The sequence below is a fragment of the Bombina bombina genome, chromosome 1 (genome assembly GCF_027579735.1).
Source record: "Bombina bombina isolate aBomBom1 chromosome 1, aBomBom1.pri, whole genome shotgun sequence".
NCBI classification, from domain to species: domain Eukaryota; kingdom Metazoa; phylum Chordata; class Amphibia; order Anura; family Bombinatoridae; genus Bombina; species Bombina bombina.
The window spans coordinates 1,342,180,227-1,342,201,427 of record NC_069499.1 but is presented as its reverse complement, the minus strand read 5'-3'; the positions used below and the strand labels follow the sequence as shown (position 1 = coordinate 1,342,201,427).

Genomic DNA, 21,201 nt, shown 5'->3' with positions numbered 1-21,201 from the left:
TGTCACTATACAGTACCACTATATACAGTATGGGGGGGTGGACTATGTCACAGACTATGGTGGTCACTTTATAAAGTACTGGGGTGGGTAGGGTCAGGCCAGACATCTCACCGGCAGATTACAGACTGTGTCACTGACTCACTATATACAGTACTGGTGGGTTAAGCAGTGACTCACTATATACAGTAATAGGGGGTCAGACCATCTCACAGACTGTGGGCCCACTTTTTTTGGGGGGGGCCCTTTTTAGATTTTTGCACCTGGGCCCTGTGGTTTCTAGTTACGCCTCTGGCTTCACCCTTTGCTAACTAGTGCATAAAACCCAGCACATACCCGTGAAATCTCCATAGACAAACATTGGCAGTACAATGGGTCGTACTGAAGAACTCAGTGACTATAAATGTAGGATAATAGCAGTCGCTTTGTGAAATTTGTGCCCTACTAGATCTGCCCCGGTCAACTGTAAGTGCTATTATTGTGAAGCAGAAACATATAGAAGTAACACCAGCTCAGCCATGAAATGTTAGACCATGCAAACTAAGGAGCAAGGCTGCTGAGTGCTGAAGTGCATAAAAATCACCTATTATCTGTTGAATCACACACTACAGAGTTTCAAACTGTATCTTTAAGCAACATCAGCACAAGAACTTTGCTTTTGGAGCTTCATGTTGGCAGATGTGGTGTAAATCACACAGCCACTGGACTCTTGAGAAGTGGAAATGTGTTCTCTGGCAGTCTGATGAAAAAAAACTGGGTGCCAGGAGAACGCAACCTGCCAGTATACATGGTGCCTACTTTAAGGCTGGTTTTCAGGGTTTGGGATAGGCTCCTTAATTCCAGAGAAGGGTCATCTTAATGCTACAGGATACTAAGACAGTTTAGGCAATTTGGTGCTTCCAACTTTCTGGCAACAGTTTAAGAAAGGCATTTTCCTGCCTCCTGAGTTTGGTCTGCAGGAACACTAGTGGCCGGCACAAAGCCCTGGTCTCAACCCCATTGAACACCTTTGGGATGAACTGGAACACAATTGCAAACCAGTGTCTGAGTGATCACATTACAAATATTATGAAAAAGCCTTCCCAGAAGAGTTGCAGCTGTTATGGTCGCAAAGTGGGGAAGGGGCAACTCCATATTAATGGCAAGGTTTCTGAAATGGGATGCCCAACAAATCCATATAGGATAAATATATATATATTATTGTATTGTATATATTCTTGAAAGTACCCATCTCTCTCACACACACAGAGGGTCCATTACATATAGCAGCACAACACAGACTTACACTTATAAATCACGCATACAACAAACATAAAAAAAATACAGATATGGATTAATAACACTGATATCCAAACCAGACCCCTAACAAATCACATGGTAAACAGTAGTTTTAATTTCCCTGGGAATCATATGTTTGCACAGTAGCCCTACACATCTTACCATCCAGACTATAGTGCACAGCTCTCATCTCCTCTTGTGCTCTTTTGAAGGCATCAGCAACTGCTTGTTCTTTCTCTTCCTGCAGAGACTGATACTCCTGCACCATCTGGGCCTGAGACTGATCCAACTCCTGCTCATAGAGTTCAACCTAGAAATACAAAGCACTATTTACACCCATAAGAGCACCACATCAGTTAATATGACTTCCCTAAAGATTGTGATTTTAAATAGTCTTTTATAAAGTCACAGTTACCACCTCTGCAATAATCCAAATTGCAAAATCTGCCGCAACAGCATCACACAGGGCTTGTTTCCATTGAGGTGGTAAATTTTGGAAACTGATGATAAAAACATTTATCTCCATTAAAATCTATGGAAAGATTTTATGTTACCACAAGTTTCCAAACTTTACCAACTCAATGGAAACTAGCCCATAGTAAGTTATAAAGCACTAGAATACATTGTTACACAACAAGAATGTTAGATGTATATATTTATGTTTTGCATTTTAAACAAAAGATGCTATAAGCAAGCATGACATTTATTGTGCCCAGAGTATATGTACATATGCTATGTGTGCACTTATGTCGAATATATCACACCACAAACGGTGATGTTTTTTTACTGGAAGCATTTCTGCTAATACATGTGCTATAAAAATGTTTGTATTAAAAACTGAACCTTATATGCACAAACATAAAAACATATACCTTATATGCACAAACATATACCTTACATGCACAAACATATACCTTATATGCACAAACATATACCTTACATGCACAAACATATACCTTATATACACAAATATACAAACATATACCTTATATGCACAAACATATACCTTACATGCACAAACATATACCTTACATGCACAAACATATACCTTATATGCACAAACATATACCTTACATGCACAAACATATACCTTATATGCACAAATATACAAACATATACCTTATATGCACAAACATATACCTTACATGCACAAACATATACCTTACATGCACAAACATATACCTTATATGCACAAATATATACCTTACATGCACAAACATATACCTTATATGCACAAATATACAAACATATACCTTATATGCACAAATATACAAACATATACCTTATATGCACTAACATATACCTTACATGCACAAACATATACCTTATATGCACAAATATACAAACATATACCTTATATGCACAAACATATACCTTACAGGTGAAACTCGAAAAATTAGAATATCATGCAAAAGTTAATTTATTTCACTAATGCAACTTAAAAGGTGAAACTAATATATGAGATAGACTCATTACATGCAAAGCAAGATAGTTCAAGCCATGATTTGTCATAATTGTGATGATTATGGCTTACAGCTCATGAAAACCCCAAATCCACAATCTCAGAAAATTAGAATATTACATGCAATCAATAAAACTAGGATTGTACATAGAACAATATCGGACCTATGAAAAGTATAAGCATGCATACTGTATGTACTCAGTACTTGGTTTGGGCCCCTTTTGCAGCAATTACTGCCTCAATGCGGCGTGGCATGGAAGCTATCAGCCTGTGGCACTGCTGAGGTGTTATGGAAGACCAGGATGCTTCAATAGCAGCCTTCAGCACTTCTGCATTGTTTGGTCTCATGTCTCTCATCTTTCTCTTGGCAATGCCCCATAGATTCTCTATGGGGTTCAGGTCAAGCGAATTTGCTGGCCAATCAAGCACAGAAATCCCACGGTCATTGAACCAGGTTTTGGTGCTTTTGGCAGTGTGGGCAGGTGCCAAGTCCTGCTGGAAAATGAAGTCAGCATCCCCATAGAGCTCATCTGCGGAAGGAAGCATGAAGTGCTCCAAAATCTCCTGGTAGACCCTGGACTTAATGAAGCACAGTGGACCAACACCAGCAGATGACATGGCTCCCCAAATCAACACAGACTGTGGAAACTTCACACTGGACTTCAAGCATTTTGCAGTGTGTGCCTCTCCATTCTTCCTCCATACTTTGGGTCCTTGGTTTCCAAATGAGATGCAAAATTTGCTCTCATCAGAAAAGAGGACTTTGGACCACTGAGCAACAGACCAGGTCTGTTTTTCTTTAGCCCAGATAAGACGCTTCTGACGTTGTTTGTTGTTCAGGAGTGGCTTGACAAGATGAATATGACATTTGAAGCCCATGTCCAGGATCTGTCTGTGTGTGGTAGCTCTTGATGCACTGACTCCAGCCTCAGTCCACTCCTTGTGAAAGTCCACAACACTTTTGAATGGCCTTTTCCTGACAATCCTCTCCAGGCTGCGGTCATCCCTGCTGCTTGTGCACCTTTTTCTTCCACACTTTTCCCTTCCACATAACTTTCTATTAATGTGCTTTGATACAGCACTTTGGGAACATCTAACTTCTTTTGCAATTACCTTTTGAGGCTTTCCCTCCTTATGGAGGGTGTCAATGATGGTTTTCTGCACAACTGTCAGGTCAGCAGTCTTTCCCATGATTGTGATTCCTACTGAACCAGACTGAGAGACCATTTAAAGGCTCAGGAACCCTTTGCAGGTGTTATGGCTTAATTAGCTGATTAGAGTGGGACACTTTGAGCCTAGAATATTGCACCTTTTCACAATATTCTAATTTTCTGAGATTGTGGATTTGGGGTTTTCATGAGCTGTAAGCCATAATCATCACAATTATGACAAATCACGTCTTGAACTATCTTGCTTTGCATATAATGAGTCTATCTCATATATTAGTTACACCATTTAAGTTGCATTAGTGAAATAAATGAACTTTTGCACAATATTCTAATTTTTCGAGTTTTACCTGTATATGCACAAACATAAACCTTATATGCACAAACATACAAACATAAACCTTATATGCACAAACATACAAACATATACCTTATATGCACAAACATACAAACATATACCTTATATGCACAAACATACAAACATAAACCTTATATGCACAAACATACAAACATATACCTTACATGCACAAATATATACCTTATATGCACAAACATACAAACATAAACCTTATATGCACAAACATACAAACATAAACCTTATATGCACAAACATACAAACATATACCTTATATGCACAAACGTATACCTTATATGCACAAACGTACAAACATAAACCTTATATGCACAAACATACAAACATATACCTTATATGCACAAACATATAAACATAAACCTTATATGCACAAACATACAAACATAAACCTTTTATTCACAAACATACAAACATAAACCTTATATGCACAAACATACAAACATTTGCCTTATATGCACAAACATACAAACATATACCTTATATGCACAAACATACAAACATTTGCCTTATATGCACAAACATACAAACATAAACCTTATATGCACAAACATACAAACATATACCTTATATGCACAAACATACAAACATAAACCTTTTATTCACAAACATACAAACATAAACCTTATATGCACAAACATACAAAGGTCACACACGTAGGATAATAAAAGGTTTTCAGAAGAGTTTAGTAATAGAGAGAAAGTGGTATTTTAGACACTTTACTGGTAATCTAACCTGTTGCCGGAGATGTGCAGCATCCTTTTGTTCCCTCTGGAGTTGTTCCTGTATCTCCTGCAGAGCCTGACGTTGAATATCAATCTGTTCCTGCAGGTACCGGCTGTGGTTCTGAGCCTGACTGAGAGCAGACTTCATCTTCTCAGACTCCACTTCTACTGTTTTCACCACATACTGCAAACACAGAACACAAGTACTGTATACAAACGTATGGAGCCACATATTGTGTCACAATCACACACCAATAGCGTCCTGCTTGCACATATACTGCTCTGCACTCTCATTCCTCAAACTCAGCCACACAAAATACTGTGTATTTGACAAGCAAAACTGCAAAATAACCCTTTTTACATCCATAAAAATGCTAAGCTAACAATTCACTTTCAGGAACATGAAACCCAAATTTATTTTCTTGATTCAGATAGGGCATACAATTTTAAACAACCTTTTAGTTTAGTTCTATTATCTAATTTGCTTCATTTTGGTATCATTTTTTTTAAGAAGCAGCAATGCATTACTGGGACCTAGTTAACACACTGGGTGAGCCAATAACACAAGGCATATATGTGCAGCCACCAATCAGCAGCTCCTGAGCCTACCTAGGTATCCTTTTTAACAAAGAATACTAAGAGGACAAAACAAATTAGAAAATAGAAATAAAATGGAAATTTGTTTAAAATCCCATGCTCTATCTGAATTGAATCATGAAAGAAAACTTTTGGGTTTCATGTCCTTTTAAGCACAAATAATCATAACGCTGTCCTCTCACCAGTCACTTTCTGCTGTGCCACCTAGTTGGTTCCTAACGGCTTCCCATCTGTTCTAGAGTTAAGTGTAATGTTCTGCCCTAGTTAATAACAGCAGTCTTGTACACAGAAAATATTACCAGCCGGTTGGCATTGTGAAGTAGCTGGGAGTGGGCAATGTAATATTTGCAATGTTATAACAGTTTCTGTTATTTATTAATGTTACTATCAACAGCACAAACTAATTGCATAATTTAACAAAGTGATTTAAAGATAATTTGCGCAACAAACATTGACAAAATAAATTAATATTAGCTAATTTTAGCTTAATATTGGCTTAAATTTGAGCTGGTTGTTAAGCAAAATCCACTGGGTGGTGTGTCTATCAATACAGTGACACAGCATCTGCCTATACCTTAGCTCTCATTTGCATAACCCTTCCCCCCCTTTCTCTAGCTAATTATTCCCATAATAAAATAAATACAGTCTTTAAACAACTGAAACATATCTCTGGTGTTCGGCAGCTGCTCCTCTTGTATACTTCTCCCCCCTTTAAAGCTAATTCTCTGCTATTTCATCCCAGGTCTCCGGAATGTTGTTAAACGTTTAAGTAATTTCTCTCATTTTCAATTTTACACTCAACCATGTTCATATTAAACCTCCACCCTCTGTGGTTTTTATGCATTTACCCTAATCCGTTGTGTACCAGACAACAAACAGAAGTGACGTAGACCACAATGCACACTACATCTACCTTGTGATGTGTAGCTCTGAACCTATTTTATGGAAAACAGTACTCTCTCAAGAAGCATAAACAACAGTGCGTATTAAGACAATAATATGGTTAAACTGAGTAGCCAGTGAGGAATAATCTCACAACAAATCCGAGTTTCCACACAATATGTAGTAGAATTACTCAGAGTATCTGATTGGCACAAATCCATCACAAAACCACAGAGATACTCTGCCCCTCACTATTCCAATAACACAACAAAAAAAGCCAAAAAGAGAATAACAGTCTAGTACAGTTAAGTTTTGAAGTTTCACTCTTCTTCTCCAGTTCCACCATACAACACAGCTATCCAGCGTCATTCCTTACTTATTCAATATTGGATGAAACCTATATCATGTTGACCTGTCATGCAGCATGGTCATGCCTTGTTGTAACAGTGCAAACAATGTCCTACCTTTATCTGGGGTTGCTGGGAAAGTTGGTGCTCTCGTATTATACGGCTCAGTCGTTCCTCTTCTTCCACCTTCTCCCTTACAGAGTCCCTCAAACGCAGCTCAGCCTCCGCCAAACGCTCAGACTTCTGCTGCACTTCCCTCTGCAAAGCAGAGATCAGTAGCTTCCGCTCACCCTCCTCTTGTTCCAGGTCACACAGTCGCTGCTTTAAGGCCTTCAATTCCTGTAGCAATGGATTTGTAGCAACAATAAACTCATTATACAATGATACGTTTATCACAACAACAACAAAAAAAGATACAGGAGTTATATACTTCTATTAACACTATACGACTATTAGCCATGGATGATAATGGCACTGAACTTCTAATAGCACTGCAAGACCATTAAACTAGGCTTAAATTAATATTGCAAGTCCATATAACCAGACTTTGATTAGCACTATAACACCATTTCACTGGGTTTATATCAACCCTGCAAGATCATGGTACCAGGCTTATATTAGCCCAAGACCATTGTCCTGGACTTACTTAAAAGCAATCAAATTAGCCAAAATTGAAAATTAAAAATGAATTGCAAAGGATTCTATACCCTAAAAGGTTCTTTAAGTACATAAATAGCAAAAAAATCTAAGAAAGACAATAGCATGATTAACAGTAACAGGGAGAAGGCTGAGGTACTAAACCATTTTTTTTCTTCAGCATACACAAGAGAGGAACCATTGGATGATACTTCGGAACAAAATAGAACATGCCACCCCATACCATTAACTGGGTTATGTATAGAGGATATCAGGAAAAAAATGGATGAAATTAAGGTAAATAAAACTCCAGGCCCAGATGGAATACACCCAAGGGTGTTAAGGGAATTTAGCACTGTTATAGACAAACCTCTATTCTTAATTTTTTAAGACTCATTATCCTCAGGCATGGTACCCCAAGTTTGGCGTAAAGCTGATGTGGTGCCACTCTTCAAAAATGGAAGCAGGGATGATCCAGGAAGCTATAGATTAGTTAGTCTGACCTCAATAGTGGGGAAGATATTTGATGGGATTATAAGGGATTATATTGGTGATCATATTCGTGTAAACAAGATTATGAGTTCTAATCAGCATGGTTTTAGGAGAAATAGATCATGTCAAACTAATCTAATTAGATTCTATGAGGAAGTAAGTAAAAATATAGATAAAAGGGAAGCAGTTGATGTAATATACTAAGGCCTAGATTTAGAGTTCGGCGGTAGCCGTCAAAACCAGCGTTAGAGGCTCCTAACGCTGGTTTTGGGCGCCCGCTGGTATTTGGAGTCAGTGATTAAAGGGTCTAACGCTCACTTTACAGCCGCGACTTTTCCATACCGCAGATCCCCCTACGCCATTTGCGTAGCCTATCTTTTCAATGGGATCTTCCTAACGCCGGTATTTAGAGTCGTTTCTGCAGTGAGCGTTAGAGCTCTAACGACAAGATTCCAGCCGCCTGAAAATAGCAGGAGTTAAGAGCTTTCTGGCTAACGCCGGTTTATAAAGCTCTTAACTACTGTACCCTAAAGTACACTAACACCCATAAACTACCTATGTACCCCTAAACCGAGGTCCCCCCACATCGCCGCCACTCGACTAAAATTTTTAACCCCTAATCTGCCGACCGCCACCTACGTTATACTTATGTACCCCTAATCTGCTGCCCCTAACACCGCCGACCCCTGTATTATATCTATTAACCCCTAACTTGCCCCCCACAACGTCGCCGCAAGCTACTTAAAATAATTAACCCCTAATCTTCCGACCGCAAATCGCCGCCACCTACGTTATCCCTATGTACCCCTAATCTGCTACCCCTAACATCGCCGACCCCTATGTTATATTTATTAACCCCTAATCTGCCCCCCACAACGTCGCCGACACCTACCTACACTTATTAACCCCTAATCTGCCGAGCGGACCTGAGCGCTACTATAATAAAGTTATTAACCCCTAATCCGCCTCACTAACCCTATCATAAATAGTATTAACCCCTAATCTGCCCTCCCTAACATCGCCGACACCTACCTTCAATTATTAACCCCTAATCTGCCGACCGGAGCTCACCGCTATTCTAATAAATGTATTAACCCCTAAAGCTAAGTCTAACCCTAACACTAACACCCCCCTAAGTTAAATATAATTTTTATCTAACGAAATAAATTAACTCTTATTAAATAAATAATTCCTATTTAAAGCTAAATACTTACCTGTAAAATACATCCTAATATAGCTACAATATAAATTATAATTATATTATAGCTATTTTAGGATTAATATTTATTTTACAGGCAACTTTGTAATTATTTTAACCAGGTACAATAGCTATTAAATAGTTAAGAACTATTTAATAGTTACCTAGTTAAAATAATTACAAATTTACCTGTAAAATAAATCCTAACCTAAGATATAATTAAACCTAACACTACCCTATCAATAAAATAATTAAATAAACTACCTACAATTACCTACAATTAACCTAACACTACACTATCAATAAATTAATTAAACACAATTGCTACAAATAAATAAAATTAAATAAACTATCTAAAGTACAAAAAATAAAAAAGAACTAAGTTACAGAAAATAATAAAATATTTACAAACATAAGAAAAATATTACAACAATTTTAAACTAATTACACCTACTCTAAGCCCCCTAATAAAATAACAAAGCCCCCCAAAATAAAAAATTCCCTACCCTATTCTAAAATACAAATATTACAAGCTCTTTTACCTTACCAGCCCTGAACAGGGCTCTTTGCGGGGCATGCCCCAAGAATTTCAGCTCTTTTGCCTGTAAAAAAAAACATACAATACCCCCCCCCAACATTACAACCCACCACCCACATACCCCTAATCTAACCCAAACCCCCCTTAAATAAACCTAACACTACCCCCCTGATGATCTTCCTACCTTGTCTTCACCATGCCAGGTTCACCGATCCGTCCTGGCTCCAAGATCTTCATCCAACCCAAGCGGGGGCTAGACATCCACTGAAGAAGTCCAGAAGAGGGTCCAAAGTCTTCCTCCTATCCGGCAAGAAGAGGACATCCGGACCGGCAAACATCTTCTCCAAGCGGCATCTTCTATCTTCTTCCATCCGATGACGACCGGCTCCATCTTGAAGACCTCCAGCGCGGATCCATCCTCTTCTTCCGACGACTAGACGACGAATGACGGTTCCTTTAAGGGACGTCATCCAAGATGGCGTCCCTCGAATTCCGATTGGCTGATAGGATTCTATCAGCCAATCGGAATTAAGGTAGGAATTTTCTGATTGGCTGATGGAATCAGCCAATCAGAATATAGTTCAATCCGATTGGCTGATCCAATCAGCCAATCAGATTGAGCTCGCATTCTATTGGCTGTTCCGATCAGCCAATAGAATGCGAGCTCAATCTGATTGGCTGATTGGATCAGCCAATCGGATTGAACTATATTCTGATTGGCTGATTCCATCAGCCAATCAGAAAATTCCTACCTTAATTCCGATTGGCTGATAGAATCCTATCAGCCAATCGGAATTCGAGGGACGCCATCTTGGATGACGTCCCTTAAAGGAACCGTCATTCGTCGTCTAGTCGTCGGAAGAAGAGGATGGATCCGCGCTGGAGGTCTTCAAGATGGAGCCGGTCGTCATCGGATGGAAGAAGATAGAAGATGCCGCTTGGAGAAGATGTTTGCCGGTCCGGATGTCCTCTTCTTGCCGGATAGGAGGAAGACTTTGGACCCTCTTCTGGACTTCTTCAGTGGATGTCTAGCCCCCGCTTGGGTTGGATGAAGATCTTGGAGCCAGGACGGATCGGTGAACCTGGCATGGTGAAGACAAGGTAGGAAGATCATCAGGGGGGTAGTGTTAGGTTTATTTAAGGGGGGTTTGGGTTAGATTAGGGGTATGTGGGTGGTGGGTTGTAATGTTGGGGGGGGGGTATTGTATGTTTTTTTTTACAGGCAAAAGAGCTGAAATTCTTGGGGCATGCCCCGCAAAGGGCCCTGTTCAGGGCTGGTAAGGTAAAAGAGCTTGTAATATTTGTATTTTAGAATAGGGTAGGGAATTTTTTATTTTGGGGGGCTTTGTTATTTTATTAGGGGGCTTAGAGTAGGTGTAATTAGTTTAAAATTGTTGTAATATTTTTCTTATGTTTGTAAATATTTTATTATTTTCTGTAACTTAGTTCTTTTTTATTTTTTGTACTTTAGATAGTTTATTTAATTTTATTTATTTGTAGCAATTGTGTTTAATTAATTTATTGATAGTGTAGTGTTAGGTTAATTGTAGGTAATTGTAGGTAGTTTATTTAATTATTTTATTGATAGGGTAGTGTTAGGTTTAATTATATCTTAGGTTAGGATTTATTTTACAGGTAAATTTGTTATTATTTTAACTAGGTAACTATTAAATAGTTCTTAACTATTTAATAGCTATTGTACCTGGTTAAAATAATTACAAAGTTGCCTGTAAAATAAATATTAATCCTAAAATAGCTATAATATAATTATAATTTATATTGTAGCTATATTAGGATTTATTTTACAGGTAAGTATTTAGCTTTAAATAGGAATCATTTATTTAATAAGAGTTAATTTATTTCGTTAGATAAAAATTATATTTAACTTAGGGGGGTGTTAGTGTTAGGGTTAGACTTAGCTTTAGGGGTTAATACATTTATTAGAATAGCGGTGAGCTCCGGTCGGCAGATTAGGGGTTAATAATTGAAGGTAGGTGTCGGCGATGTTAGGGAGGGCAGATTAGGGGTTAATACTATTTATGATAGGGTTAGTGAGGCGGATTAGGGGTTAATAACTTTATTATAGTAGCGCTCAGGTCCGCTCGGCAGATTAGGGGTTAATAAGTGTAGGCAGGTGTCGGCGACGTTGTGGGGGGCAGATTAGGGGTTAATAAATATAACATAGGGGTCGGCGATGTTAGGGCAGCAGATTAGGGGTACATAGGGATAACGTAGGTGGCGGCGGTTTACGGAGCGGCAGATTAGGGGTTAAAAGTGTAATGCAGGGGTCAGCGATAGCGGGGGCGGCAGATTAGGAGTTAATAAGTGTAAGGTTAGGGGTGTTTAGACTCGGGGTACATGTTAGGGTGTTAGGTGCAGACTTAGGAGGTGTTTCCCCATAGGAAACAATGGGGCTGCGTTAGGAGCTGAACGCTGCTTTTTTGCAGGTGTTAGGTTTTTTTTCAGCTCAAACAGCCCCATTGTTTCCTATGGGAGAATCGTGCACGAGCACGTTTTTGATGCCGGCCGCGTCCGTAAGCAACTCTGGTATCGAGAGTTGCATTTGCGGTAAAAATGCTCTACGCTCCTTTTTTGGAGCCTAACGCAGCATTTGTTTGAACTCTCGATACCAGAGTTAAATTTATGGTGCGGCCAGAAAAAAACCTGCGGAGCGTTAACAGCCCTTTTACCGCCGAACTCTAAATCTAGGCCTTAGATTGCAAAGGCGTTTGATACAGTGCCACATGAGAGATTAATGCACAAAATTAAGGGACTGGGAATAGCTGAAAATGTTAGCTCATGAATAAATAACTGGATAAAAGACAGGGAGCAACGAGTAGTAGTAAATGGATCATACTCAGATTGGACAAAGGTAAACAGTGGAGTCCCCCAGGGATCAGTACTGGGCCCTGTTCTTTTTAATATTTTTATAAATGACTTGGAGCAAGGATTAAATAGCAACATCTCTATTTTTTGCAGATGATACTAAGTTAAGTAAGGTCATTAGGTCAGAGCAGGATGAACTTTTGTTGCAAAGGGACCTGCAAAAAATAGAAGTATGGGCAGGTAAATGAAAAATTAGATTTAATACAGGAAAATGCAAGGTTCTACATTTTGGAAGTAAAAGTAAGCAGGCAACGTATTATTTAAATGGGACAAGACTTAGCCAAACACAGGAGGAAAGGGATTTGGGAGTAGTAATAGATAACAAGCTAAGGATGGGTGCACAATGCAGGGCAGCGGCTTCAAAGGCTAATAAGATACTAGCATGTATTAAAAGAGGCATTGATTCAAGGGAGGAAAGCATAATTCTGTCACTATATAAAGCCCTGGTAAGACCTCACCTTGAGTATGGAGTGCAGTTCTGGGGACCATTCGCAAAAAAAGATATTGCAGAACTATAAAAAGTTCAGAGAAGGGCCACAAAGTTAATAAGGGGATTGGAGAATTCAAGCTATGAGGAGAGGCTAGCCAAACTGGGTCTGTTTTCTTTAGAAAAGAGGCACTTGAGAGGTGACATGATTACTTTATATAAATATATTCAAGGCCCATATACAGAGATGGCAGAAGCTCTGTTTATTCCAAGAAAATTGTTTGTTACAAGAGGTCATAATTTAAGGTTGGAGGAAATTAGATTTAATCTCCTGCAATGGAAACGTTTTTTCACTGTAAGAGCAATACAATTGTGGAACTCATTACCAAAGGAGGTAGTGAATGCCAATACCCTAGATACATTTAAAATTTGTTTGGATAGATTTCGGTCTATATTCAAAATTCATAAATAGGATTGCTAGTATTAAATGGGTCACCTTTTAGTGGGATTATTTAAGCTTAACTGGAGCTTGAAAGTATTTTAGAATTGTATAGGTTGAACTTGATGGACTTCGGTCTTTTTTCAACCTCATCTACTATGTTACTATGTTACATTGACATCATTGTAACCTACTAATATCAGAACTGTAACAGGTGCTTTATTAACACTACAATGTCATAACACTGGATTATTTAAGTAATGCACATGTGTTATATTTGCATAACAAGACTATTGCACTGTGATTGTATGACATAATTTACCTGATTATTTTCACATTCAATACGATTCCTCAAAATCTGTAGTTCCTGCTTTAAACGCTCATTCTCTGACACCAGGAGGTCCCTGTGTTTCTCTAAATCTGTTCCACCCTAGACGTGGGGCAGACAAAAGATTATATTTTATCATGTCTCCTTAGCCAAATCTCCCAAAAATAGTGTGTGTGTGTATATAAAAAGGTATCGGTACTCATTGACTGATCTATCATGAAACTTTGGGCAAAACAAAGGGACAGAATTATTTTTAATGCCTGATATATTCTGCAGCATACTATTTTGAAAACTAGAGTATTTACAGTAGGATTACAAGTATTAGCTGTTCTGAGATGGCATAGGTAGTGGTTTATTTATATATATATGTACTAAGAAATTGCAGTGGAAGAGTAAGAAAGTTGACTTTTCTCCTATATTTAACGAGTGGAATAGCAATGTCAAGTAATATGTGTGTGTGTGTATATATATATATATATATATATATACACACACACACACACACACACTTTATTCTTGTAGGTGTGTCACAGTCCATCAATAGTGGTGGATCTACTTATCAGCTAGTGAGCAATCAGGCTTGTACACGATGTTTGCTTCACAATTACTATAAGTATCTTAACCTCTTTTGTTTAAACAGCGCTCTTTTTTTGTATGATTGATCAAAAAAATTTACGTTTTCTATCTCTGGTTCCAGAGAAGTCTTCTAATAGTCTTTGAAAACCTGTCCTGATTATCAGCTGACAATATTTAAGTAGAAAGGAGAATTGTCATGCTTTTGCTTATCTTCCAATAGTTGTATGTTTCTACGTGCACCCTATGTATACCAATAAAACCATTAGTCAGAAAATGCTAGCTGAAAATTCCCCATATACAAGCTAGTTAATATGTGCCACCCTCTCTATAACAGAGTTCCCTTCCATTAACACTTGGCTGCTGTCTTCTGATCATATGTAGTTAAATACGCCCCAGTGCATAAAGTTCCTTGACATAACAACATGGTGTTTTATTTTAGGAGGTGGTTGCATGAAAGCTACACTCAAGGTTTTAACAATGGGTTGGTCTTTACTAGAAAGACATGTTTATTCAGGATATGATTTTACTTTGTAACAAACATTATTACTAATCTGGGAATTAAGAGGGGATTTATTTTTAAGTGGAGTTTTGTAAATAAATTCTGTTACATTACTTAAAGGGACAGTCAAGTCCAAAAAAAAACTTTCATGATTTAAATAGGGCATGTCATTTTAAACAACTTTCCAATTTACTTTTATCACCAATTTTGCTTTGTTCTCTTGGTATTCTTATGTGAAAGCTAATTCTAGGAGGTTCATAAGCTAATTTCTTAGACCTTGAAGATTGCCTTTAATCTGAATGCATTTTGACCACTAGAGGGCATTAGTTCATGTGTTTCATATAGATGACATTGAGCTCATGCACGTGAAGTTACCATGGAGTGAGCACTGATTGGCTAAAAAGCAAGTCTGTCAAAAGAACTGAAATAAGGGGGCAGTTTGCAGAAGCTTAGATACAAGGTAATCACAGAGGTAAAAAGTGTATTTATATAACTGTGTTGGGTATGCAAAACTGGGGAATGAGTAATAAAGGGATTATCTTTCTTTTTAAACAACAACAATTCTGGTGTAGACTGTCCCTTTAACTGGAATATAATCTACATCTCATGTTTTTAGCTTTTAGGTTCACTTCATTTTGTGACACTATTGTCCTCCTGAGGGTGTCTGTTCAGACAGGTCTTTTACAAGGGTTTTATTAAGATAGGTGGCTTGTTTCCTCAGAAACACTTTAAGCATTTAATAAAAGCTGTAACCTATTTGTTTTTATATTCAGCACCAGGCTCTGGTGAATAAAGCAACTTTACCCATTTCCTGTGAGTACCTTCCATTTATTAAGCCTACTTCACTATATTTGGTTGCCGTCTCTCAAGACTGATTCCTGGAGGTGGATGAAGGTTACTGGAGTAAAACTACAGCCCTGAAAAGGTCTGCGCCCCCCATTTGGAAGATGTTCTGATCTTGTCTTTAAAGGGCCATTATAGTGAGAGAGAAAGAAGGCTGCTCACTGTGTAATTTTATCACTATCAACCCTGAAACTGTATGTGTTTAACCCCAGCAAATGGGTTAAACACATATGTAAAGTACTGTTCAGGAGCTGCACAGAACTGCTGGTCCTGAGGGGAAACTGCTACTAACTCAATCTGCATTGCTAATCGCACATGCCTGCAGCAGTTTAAAGTACTACTTGGGACCTGCAGTTCTTGGTGAGGGTTAAACACATAGATTTGCAGGGCCTAATGTGATAAAACTAAAAGTTCTAACAAGAGCATGTAATATTTTCTCTCACTATAATGGCCCTTTAAGCATATTCCATTGACCTGCACCAACATTTTAACAGGGAGTTTTGGTCCAGTTAGGGTGAATTTAAGACAAGTGTGAATGAATAGGTGCAGTAAAATATGAATACAGAACCCACAAAATAGTTAGGTTGTCAGGCTTACCTGCTCTATCTGAAGACTGCTGATCTCCTCCGCATGCCGTTGAACCTGCCAAAACATTTTATTATTATTATCAGGTATTTGTAGAGCGCCAACAGGTTCCGCAGCGCTATGAACATAGGTGGTATATAAAAAAACATCACGTTATATCTCTAAACTGCGTGACAATGCACACCTGTCTATCGTGGTTTGTGCCCACCTGCTGAAGCTTCCTGCACACGCCTCCTTGCTCTTTATCCTTCTTGTCTAGCTTCTCCTGCTGACTGCTTGCGTCTTGCAAGTTCTGCTTCTTGCTCAGTATCTGTATCCACTCTGGCAGAACTAATGTCTCTAACTTCTTTTCCCGAATATGAGTTTTCTCATGTAGCTCTCCTTCCTGACATGCTCTTTTGTCTGTCGGGCGCATAAGCAATTCCAGATTTCCTTGTGCCCCGTTTGTATCTTCAAGAACATGTTTGATTTGCGTCTGCCTTTTTGCTGACAACATTTCCTGTAAAGAACTCTTCTGCCGCAGCTTCACAGGTACTGGCCTCCTGACTTGGAAGTCTTTCATATACTGCATGTCCATTTTGTTATGTAGCTTCTCATCTAGAACTTCCTCTTTGTCATCTTGTGAACTTTGCTGCATCTGGTTCAGGGTCCCCACCATTGTCTGTGAGTCAGTGGCTCTAAAAAGATCCCCCACAGCAAACCACCAATATCCTAAGAAGTAATAGCAGACAATTAAATAGGGCAGTGTAGATTACAAACAGTAAGGGTTTCATTTGCTCTTGGCTCTGGAATGTCAAGCATATGTACTGAAATGCGGCCCATACTCTCTTACAATTTGCCTCAAAGTTTCCTTGATTCACCTGGCACCTTCCCGAACCCCTCATTCAGCTGAAATTTTTTTTCTCAAACTGTTTTTGATTTGTGAAATGTCTGATTTATATTCAATTAAAATAGAAAAATATCTCCACTAGACATTATTTTAAGGGTAGAGTGGGCAACAAAGGCCATATTTAAAGTTAAGCTGAGTTGTAAGAGTATTTATAAAACATTTTTTTCTGCACATTTAAACATACAACAAACATACACAGGAAACATAAAATATCAAAAAGTCCAACAAGAAACTAAATTGTGCTCCAACTACATGGTCCTCATCACAAAACATTTCATTCAGCTTGAGTGGTCTTTGGCTATATACCATTACAATATATTAGAAGAATGCAGTTTGAATTGGTTAAGCCACCATAATTGTGCATGCAATAGAACTGTAACATCTGCTTGTCTTACACTTTGACTAAGAAACAGGCTTTTTTTTTTCTTCAGTTTTCAAAACACATGACAGTAAAACATGATGACTAACCGATTCATACGTATGATAACTAGGCTTGTTTTCAATGCAATTTTTCCACTTAGCCAATAATAACTGGGTCATGTAAAATTACATGTAAACTCTTTACTGCAATTAAAAATGAACATTCCATTGACCATATTTTTTCACTTTTGATTAAACCATGATTAACGACTGAGTATGCACCAAAGAAAAAAGCTGTACAAAAAAAACAAAATGGATTTTGAAAGAGACCCAAAATGGTGTGATAAATCCAAAAATCATGGGAAGACCTGTGCAATAAGTATTTTCTGATGGACTGGAATACTTTCTATTATGGGAGGGGTGCAAACTTAAAAAAATATACATATGGAACGTCCTTGAAAGTGAAAAACCACCCCTACATACTGTACTGCAAAGGTGTTGCCCCAACAAAGCATTTCATATAGGACCAGAGGTTACCAATAAGATTGTACTTATGTTTTTGTAATTCTGCTGCCTTTATCATGGTAAAGTCACCAATTAAGAGACAAAAGTTGAACATACCCTAAAATTCTATAAAGTAAGAATGTTTTAAAAAATTTAAACTTTAATGGTTTATTTTAAAGGGCCACTGTAAGTAAATATTTTCTATGCCTGTTACTAACTAACTACCCCAAATACGCTTTTTATCCATAGCATTTCATTAACATATCTCTACCGTATATCAGAAATCTTGGCTGCAAATTTAATTGTTTTCCAAACCCACTCCGTGTGTATCCTTTGCTCTGTACCAATCCATTTACAATACCTAGGTTTCAAAATGGCGCTTTAAACACAAAGTTATTGGTTTAAGTATTTTGAACACTCAGTGCTGAAAATAGTGGGCAGGATAATGTGACATAATCGGCGAATAAAAGATATAACTTTTAGAACGTTATGAAACTTCGTTTTGGAGAAAATATAGGTCAGTAGGTTTTAATTAATGTTTATTAACTTTAATATGTTGCAAATATGAAAAGGTGAGAGTAAGCGCTAAAAGAGCTTAAAAGGCTAACAAACTTGTGGCTAAATCTTACAATTTATTACCTTCGATAAAGGCTAAACATAAAATATCACAATAAAACCACAATAACACAATAAAATTAGAAACATTATTGTGTTATTTTATTGTGTTATTGTGGTTTTATTGTGATATTTTATGTTTAGCCTTTATCGAAGGTAATAAATTGTAAGATTTAGCCACAAGTTTGTTAGCCTTTTAAGCTCTTTTAGCGCTTACTCTCACCTTTTCATATTTGTACTATTATCAGCCTACTAGGAGGCTAACTGTTAGTAAGCTTAAGGCCCCATTGTAGCGCTCGGTCCAATTCTCTCCATTTTAACTTTAATATGTTAGTTGTTTAGCTTAAAAATTATAACAGAAAGTAATCCTTTAATCAATTAACAAATTGCAAAGTGAGTAAACAGAAGAAAAAACTAAATCAAATCAATATCTGGTGTGACCACCCTTTGCCTTCAAGACAGCACCAGTTCTTCTAGGTACATTTGCACACAGTTTTTTTAGGAACTCAGCAGCTAGGTTATTTCAAACATCTTGGAGAACTACAGTTCTTCTGTGGATTTAGGCAGCCTCAGTTGCTTCTGCCTCTTGATGTAATCCCAGACATACTCAATGGTGTTCAGGTCAGGGCTCAGTGGGGGCCATATGATCACTTCCAGGACTCCTTGTTCTTCATTACGCTGAAGATATTTCTTGATGTCTTTGGCTGTATGTTTGGGGTCCTTGTCATTCTGCAGAATATATTTGGGTCCAATCAGATGCCTCCCTGATGGTACTGCATGATGGATATGCATCTGCCTGTACTTCTCAGAATTGAGGAGACAATTAATTCTGACCAAATCCCCAACTCCATTTGCAGAAATGCAGCCCAAAACTTGTAATGAACCTCCACTACGCTTCACTGTTGCCTGCAGACACTCATTTTTTTTAACCACTCTTCAGCCCTACCAGGGTCCCACTGTTGTTGCTCGTAACTTTGTGCTTCTTTGGAAGAGCTTGGACAGCACATCTGGAAACCCCTGACTGCCTTGAAATTTCTAGCTTGGAGAGACCTTGCTGATACAATATAACTAGCTTGTGTCTTCTTGCTGTGCTCAGTCTTGCCATGGTGTATGACTTCTGACATTAAACTGTCTTCAACAACCTCACCTTGTCAGCAGAGTTTGGCCGTTCCTCGCTCAGTTTTAATCCTCCTACACAGATGTTTAATTTTCAGTCAATGATTGTGTTTCAACCTTCATATTAATTTGATGATAATTAACACTTGTTTGGTATTAGCGCTGCGGAATCTGTTGGCGCTCTACAAATAACCGATAATAATAATAATAATAATAATTGTTTAATCATGCACCTGGCTATATGCCTACAAAATCCCTAACTTTGTAACTGCGCTAGAGGTAAGCTTTTTGCACTTGTCATATTGTGCTCATATTATGAGTTGAAAGTAAACTGTGCTCTCGAACTAACCCAACAAGCACAAAAGTAAGAATATTTATAACACTATAACTGTTTTTATTAAATATGAATATTAGATAAATATGCTTTTACATGTTTTCATCTACTTAACTACAAAGGGCTCCAATATATATATATATATATATATATATATATATATATATATATGTCTGTAAATACATAAATTCACATAGTAACATAGATACAGTATCTCACAAAAGTGAGTACACCCCTCACTTTTTTAATATTCTATTATATCTTTTCATGTGACAACACTGAAGAAATAACACTTTGATACAATGTAAAGTAGTGAGTGTACAACCTGTATAACAGTGTAAATTTGCTCTCCCCTCAAAATAACTCAACACACAGCCATTAATGTCTAAACCGTTGGCAACAAATGTGAGTACACCCCTAAGTGGAAATGTCCAAATTGGGCCCAAAGTGTCAATATTTTGTGCGGCCACCATTATTTTCCAGTACTGCTTTAACCCTCTTGGGCATGGAATTCACCAGAGCTTCACAAGTTGCCACTGAAGTCCTTTTCCTCTTCTCCATGACGACATCATGGAGCTGGTGGATGTTAGAGACCTTGCGCTCCCCCACCTTTTGTTGAAGGATGCCCCACAGATGCTCAATAGGGTTAAGGTCTGGAGATATGCTTGACCAGGCCATCACCTTTACCCTCAGCTTCTTTAGCAAGGTAGTGGTCATCTTAGAGGTGTGTAAGGGGTCGGTATGTAAGAATACTGCCCAGCGGCCCAGTCTCCGGAGGGAGGGGATCATGCTCTGCTTCAGTATGTCACAATACATGTTCCCTCAATGAACTGTAGCTCCCCAGTGCCGGCAGCACTCATACAGGCCCAGACCATGACACTCCCACCACCATGCTTGACTATAGGCAAGACACACTAGTCTTTGTACTCCTTACCTGGTTGCGGCCACACACGCTTGACACCATCTGAACCAAATAAGTTTATCTTGGTCTCAGGACATGGTTCTAGTAATCCATGTCCTTAGTCCGCTTGTCTTTAGCAAACAGTTTGCAGGCTTTCTTGTGCATCATCTTCTGGGACGACAGCCATGCAGACCAATTTGATGCAGTGTGC

At 38.2% G+C, this 21,201-nt stretch overlaps 1 protein-coding gene across 3 annotated transcripts in view; it reads right to left on the bottom strand.

Moving 5' to 3' along the window:
- KIFC3 (kinesin family member C3) overlaps nt 1–21,201 on the bottom strand; it is a 66,270-nt gene that overhangs the window by 34,619 nt on the left and 10,450 nt on the right. For all 3 annotated transcript variants that reach the window (XM_053702676.1, XM_053702668.1, XM_053702661.1), the window contains exons 2-7: nt 16,480–16,982; nt 16,284–16,328; nt 13,763–13,870; nt 6,942–7,163; nt 5,009–5,182; nt 1,438–1,585 (exon numbers count right to left, since the gene is read on the bottom strand). In XM_053702676.1, coding sequence (XP_053558651.1) covers nt 1,438–1,585; nt 5,009–5,182; nt 6,942–7,163; nt 13,763–13,870; nt 16,284–16,328; nt 16,480–16,929 — 1,147 coding nt within the window. In that variant the 5' untranslated portion in view covers nt 16,930–16,982. The remainder of the gene's footprint in view (nt 1–1,437; nt 1,586–5,008; nt 5,183–6,941; nt 7,164–13,762; nt 13,871–16,283; nt 16,329–16,479; nt 16,983–21,201) is intronic.